Raw genomic sequence first — 6,380 nt, 5'->3', positions numbered from 1 at the left:
GACATAACCTTTGCTCATCAACTCCTCCACTTGCTTTTGAAGCTCCTTCGTCTCCTCGAGATTGCTTCGGTAAGCTGGTCGATTCGGTATGACAGCTCTGGGTACAAAGTCAATTCGGTGCTTGATGCCTCTGATTGGTGGTAATCCACTTGGCATCTCCTCAGGAAACACGTCGTCGAACTCCTGCAATAAAGACTTAACCAAACTAGGGAGGGATGTATTAGAATCCTCAAAATTGAGGAAGGACTCCTTGTACACTAACAATATCATTTGCCTATTATCGCTCATAGCCTTTTTCAACTCACTCTCTTTTGCATAGAAGTTGACCTTTGGCTTTTCTCTTCGCTCAGTTGACTCTTTTTCTCTCCTCTCAACTGACTCCTTTTCTCTCCGCTCATGTGGCTTCTCTCTCTTTTCTCCACTCTCAGCCACCTCACTATTTTCTCTCTTATTGATGGTTTCACTATTGCCTTTCCTTTTTTCCGACTCTCTTATTCTCTCGTCTTCCTCACCTTTCAGTTTGATTTGATCTCCATACACTTGTACCGGTGTTAATGGTGCAAGAGTAATAGTCTTCCTATCTTTGACAAAGTTATAACGATTCCTATATCCATCATGTGTGACCCTTCTATCATATTGCCATGGTCTTCCTAACAAGATATGACCCACATGCATAGGCATCACATCACATACTACTTTCTCACCATAACTCCCAATTGAGAAATTAATTAAAACTCTTCTATTCACCATAACTTCCCCACTTTCATTCAACCATTGCAACTTATAAGGCCTAGGGTGTCTTAACAATGCTAGTCCTAATTTCTCAACTAAAGTTGTGCTAGCTAAATTCGTGCAACTCCCACCATCAATAATCATACTACATACCTTATCGTTGACGTAACAATGTGTGTGGAATATATTTTTTCGCTGCTGCTCTGAATCATCCACTTTGACTTGAGTGTTAAGAGCTCTTCTTGACACCAACAGTTCCCCAACAGCAAACTCCAATTTTTCTTCTTCTTCAACGTCCTCCAATACAGGCATGTCCTCAAACTCTCCTTCACTTTCACTCACCACCTCTCCATTATCCAACAACACAATTACCCGTTTATTTGGGCATTGAGAAGTAATGTGCCCTGACCCCAAGCATCTGAAACACTTGATATCTCGATTCCTTGATGGTTGTGAATCTGTTTTAGGTGTTGTTTTGCTAGAACTTTCTTCTTTCCCTTTTTACCACTCATTCCTACCTTTAGGTACAACTTTATCAAATTTGTTGTTGTTGTTCCACCCTGGCTTCCAAGATGGATTAACACTTGAAGTTCCTAACGGCTGCCTAACTACCCCTTTCCTCTTCAATTGTCTCTCTACCTTCATAGCCACATGCAACATGTCTTCCAACTCCACAATGTTGCAACTCCACTACATTGGCAATTTTCCTATTCAACCCATTCAAGAATCGTGCCATGGTAGCCTGTCGATCCTCCACCACATTGGCCCTAATCATGAGTATTTCCATCTCTTTATGATAGTCCTCTACACTTTTCGACCCTTGATATAGACCCTGCAGTTTTTGATGGATCTCTCGATAATAGTGGCTAGGAACAAACCTCTTTCTCATCAATGACTTCAATTCCTCCCAAGTGCTGATTGGTCTTCCCCCACTCCTACGTTGTGAAGTAATCACTTGATCCCACCATGAAATTGCATAGTCACTGAACTCTAAAACTGCTAACTGCACATTTTTCTCCTCCGAGTAGTTATAACACTCGAAGATCATTTCAACCTTCCTTTCCCACTCCAGGTATGCCTTGGGATCACTCCTTCCTTTGAATGAAGGAACTGTCATTTTTATATTCCCACCAGGATTCATCTTTGTGTTTTGATAAGAACTATGATGAGAATTATACCTTTTATTGAATTTTGCAAACTCCTTTGTGTTATCTTTGTTCCAGCAACTTGAATCTGCTTCCCACGGCTGTCCAATTGTCCAACCTCCAATGAAATCCACATAGAGAATAGACTGCAACTGCTAGGGTTTTGCCTCTTGTGCCAGCAAGAATTATGAAAACAGTAAGGATCTAAAACCCTAGCCATGTATTTATATAAGCCCAAATGGGTTAGGCCCGGTCCGGTCTAATATTTAATTAATCTATTTAATTAAATTCGGTCCGTGAATTAATTAATCCAATTAATTAATTTCGGGCTATAAATAATCAATCCAATTAATTAATTTATCCAACGATTGTTAAATTAATTAATTGACAATTTGTAATCTTCCAATTCTCTTTGGTGTGCGACCCATTAGGTTCCTGACCACAATGCCTAACGACGTGAAATATTATTTTGATCTAATCAAAATTGATAAATTAAACACCCTTTTAATTTATCACAAATTCACACTCGTCATCCCAGATTGACATCTAGCAATATATCAGGGCAACACATGTGACGAAAAATGTCACGTGGTATGACAAAACCAAAACTGTTCGTTTACCATGAAACTATAATCCCTTTGTCAATATGATCCGATCAATTACGAGATATGGAAGTGTGTCAATCTCGATTATCGATCATATTTTTCATTCTACTATTAAGTCAATATGAGTCGAAAACTCCTTTTTGACTTATGTGTATACCTTGGCCAAGGATTCCGTTATTGACTTAATTGAACGAAATGCAGACCACAATCTCTTACTATCTAAGAGTGACGAATCCTCTATTGGTCATTCACAACTTTCATATGATTCTTGACATACCCGAACGATATCGTATTAGTGGCCCTTGGCAGAGCGACATCTAACACCGTCAAAGCATTACTGTCCTCATACAAGGCACTATGATGACCTCAAGTCATAGGACCAATTCCGCTACCGAACGTTATAGATTAACCACTGACACTCAGATAGTTATTCATTTGGAATCTCTTAGCGGGTCTCCAATGTTTTGTTCTATAACAAAACATCCACGTGTTCATCTAAGTGTCACCACACTTTATCTTGTAAGATCAGCTACTTACTTCACAAGTAAAAAATGCCACACGTGATGGTCTATCTGTAATAACGATATCCGTATCTCGTTATTACTTACGACCACGGATTATTCAAGATCTAATTATACATAATTTATATCTCACAATCACAACTCCTTGTGATTAACAAATCACTTAAACTTGGATCTTCGGACTCTATTATTTATCACAAAATTAATTTAAATAAATAATAGATCTTGCCAAAATTAAATACATTAAACATATTAAAAGTGTTTACAACCTAAATCGATTGGATCTAGGGCATAACACTTACAATAGTATGGTCTTACATAATGTTAGAAATGTTGTCTACAAGTGAAGTGGTAGTAGGTGTAGCGTTGTTGACTAGGAGTATGCTATAGACTTTTTGCGATGCATACGTATGTTCCAGCCGGGTATGTATTAATAAGAACAAAAATATATCTATAAAATGTTCAGCTTTCTTCGTCTTTGAATTAATATTCTAACAGTTGTATCAGAGCCTCATCAGATCTTTGAGGTAGAAGCAAAGTAATGAGATAGTATCTGGAGAGAAAACAAGTGAGGATACTTCCATCATAACCTTTCACCATATCAGCCGAGTGATTTAAGAGTAAGAGGGATGGCTTCAAGTGGTTTTTCAGCATCATTACCTTTTGTGTTCACAAGAGAAAATTATTTTTAGGCTGCAAAAATGAAGGCTTATGACCTGTGGAAAATCACAAAAACGGGTACTAAACCACCACCTCTCAGGGCAAATCCCACTATAGCTCAGCTAAAACAACATAATGAGGAGGTTGCAGAGAAGTTCAAGGCCCTTTCTTGCATCAAATTTATTGTTTCAGATGCAATCTTCACCAGGATTATCACTTGTGAGACAGCCAAGGAAGCCCGGGACAGATTTTAAGAAAATTTTAGAGGCAGTGCAAGAACAAGGCAGATGCAAGTTTTAAATTTGAGAAGGAAGTATGAAACCTTGAAGATGAAAGAGTCAAAAACTGTCAAAAAGTTTTCTGACTGACTGATGAAAGTGGTGAACCAGATAAGGCTATTGGGAGATGATTTACTTGATAAAAGAGTTGTGGAGAAGTTTTTGATTAGTTTGTCATAAAAATTTGAGGCAAAAATCTCATCTCTTGAAGACTCTAGAGATCTGTCCACTATAATTTTGTCTGAATTAGTGAATGCCTTGCAAGCTACTGAGCAGAGGAGGCTGATTAGGCAAGAAGAACAAATAAAATGAGCCTTCTTTATTAAGGGAAAATGTAAAGTTCAAGCAAGCTATAGAGTGAAGAAGCATCAATCTGAGAAGAAGAAGGTTGAAGGCAACAAAAATGCTGGTAAAATTGATGGCTATCCACCATGTCCTCACTGTTCAAAATGGTGTTGGTATAGACCAGGAGTTCAATGTAGAGCATGTAAGCAATTTGAGAATGTTCAAAAGGTGTGTAAAAACCTTAAGGAGAAACAACCTCAGCAACATGCACAGGCGGCTGAAAATCTGCAACAAGATCAGCAGGGAGAGCATCTATTCACAGCTACTAATCACAAAATGTATAGTGATATTGGAACATGGCTGCTAGATAGTGGATGCACACATCATATGGCTTCGGACTCCAGTATCTTTGTCGAATTGGACAACACATATAAATCAAAAGTGAAGATGGGCAATGGTGAAAATGTGAAAGTAGAAGAAATTGGTGTAATTGCTGTGCAAACTCCAATAGGTATTAAACACATTCCTGATGTTCTTTATGTACCAAACATAGACTAGAACTTAGTGATTGTAGGTCAGCTGGTTGAGAAAAATTATACATTGATAATCAAAGATAGTGGCTGCACTATATTGGATGGAAATGGAAATGAATTGATGACTGTTGAAATGAAACAAAGAAGTTTTCCTTTAGAACGGAAAAGAATGACCTCACATACATTTTCTAGCACTATTGTGGAATCCTCACTTTGGCATAAACGGTTTGGAAATGCAAATTTCACCTCACTCAAGCAATTAAACAAGCAGGAACTTTGTTGAAAATTTACCTAACATATGTGATGATGGTTGTGTTTGTGATGTTTGTCAACATGGAAAGCAAACTAAATTGCCATTTCCTAAAAATCAATCAAAAAGAGCAACAAATAAGCTGGAATTATCCATTCTGATGTATATGGTCCAATGAGAATACCAACTCTAAATGGCAGCAGGTATTTTGTGCTCTTTATTGATGACTTGACAAGGATGTGCTAGGTATTTTTCTAAAAATGAAGTATGAAATACCTGGTGTGTTTCAGAAGTTTAAAAATCTGGTGGAAAATGAGTGCAACTGCAAAATTAAAGCCATCAAGACAGACAATGGAACTGAATATAAGTGTGATCATTTTGACAAGTTCTGTGATGTTGTTGGGATCAAACATCAATTGACAAATCCATATGCACCTCAGCATAATGGAGTGTATGAGAGAAAAAAAGGACTGTGACGGAGATGGCCAGGTGTTTGATGCCTAAAAAGAATGTTCCAAAGGATTTTTGGGTTGAAGCTATGAATACAGCAACTTATCTTCTCAACAGATTACCTACAAAAGCTTTGAACAAGCTAACTTGTTTTGAAGCCTAGTATGGAGTCAAGCCAAATGTCTCACACTCGAAAGTGTTTGGGAGCATATGTTACACTCATATACCTGATGTCAAAAGAGATAAACTAAGTCAAAAAGCAGAGCTTGGCATTTTGGTTGGTTATTGAGATAATGCCAAAGGGTATAGAGTCTACAATCCTCAAACCAAAAAGATGATGTCCAGTAGGGATATTAAGGTATATAAAGAATCTTCATGGAATTGGGAAGCAAGTACCTTGGACAAATTTCAATTTCCAAGGCTGGTTCCACAAGAAAATGGAAGTATTGTCAATGAAGATGAACCAAAACCTGATAATGATTCTGATTCTGAAAATGTTGTGTTCAGAACTAGGCCACTTGCTGATATGAATGCAAGATGTAATTCAGTTGTGTTGGAGCCTTCAAACTTCTATGAAGTAGCAAATTCACAGGTTTGGATGGCTGCATTGAAGGAAGAGCTAAGTATGATAGAAAAGAATGAAACCTGGGTATTGTTTGATAGGCCAAAGGATAAAAATGTGATTGGAGTTAAATGGGTGTTTAAAACTAAGCTAAACTCTAATGGTTCAATCAACAAACTTAAAGCCAGGTTAGTTGTGAAAGGATATGCTTGGCAGTATGGCATTGATTTCATAGATACACTTGCTCTCATGACTAGGTATGAAACCATTAGATTGTTGTTTGCCATTCCTGCTGAAAGAAGTTGGAAAATATATCAATTGGATGTTAAATTAGCTTTCCTAAATGGACACTTAAATGA

At 37.6% G+C, this 6,380-nt stretch overlaps 1 protein-coding gene across 1 annotated transcript; it reads left to right on the top strand.

Moving 5' to 3' along the window:
- Positions 1-4,034: 4,034 nt before the first annotated feature.
- On the top strand, positions 4,035-5,042 carry LOC111391466. Its single transcript, XM_023016692.1, has 3 exons — positions 4,035-4,110; positions 4,282-4,737; positions 4,801-5,042. Exons 1-3 carry the CDS (start codon positions 4,035-4,037, stop codon positions 5,040-5,042), a joined length of 774 nt encoding a protein of 257 aa, XP_022872460.1.
- The last annotated feature ends 1,338 nt before the right edge of the window (positions 5,043-6,380 follow it).

The sequence above is a fragment of the Olea europaea genome, unplaced genomic scaffold (genome assembly GCF_002742605.1).
Source record: "Olea europaea var. sylvestris unplaced genomic scaffold, O_europaea_v1 scaffold796, whole genome shotgun sequence".
NCBI classification, from domain to species: Eukaryota; Viridiplantae; Streptophyta; class Magnoliopsida; order Lamiales; family Oleaceae; genus Olea; species Olea europaea.
Note: the sequence above shows the minus strand (reverse complement) of the source record. Positions and strands in the feature narration are given on the sequence as shown.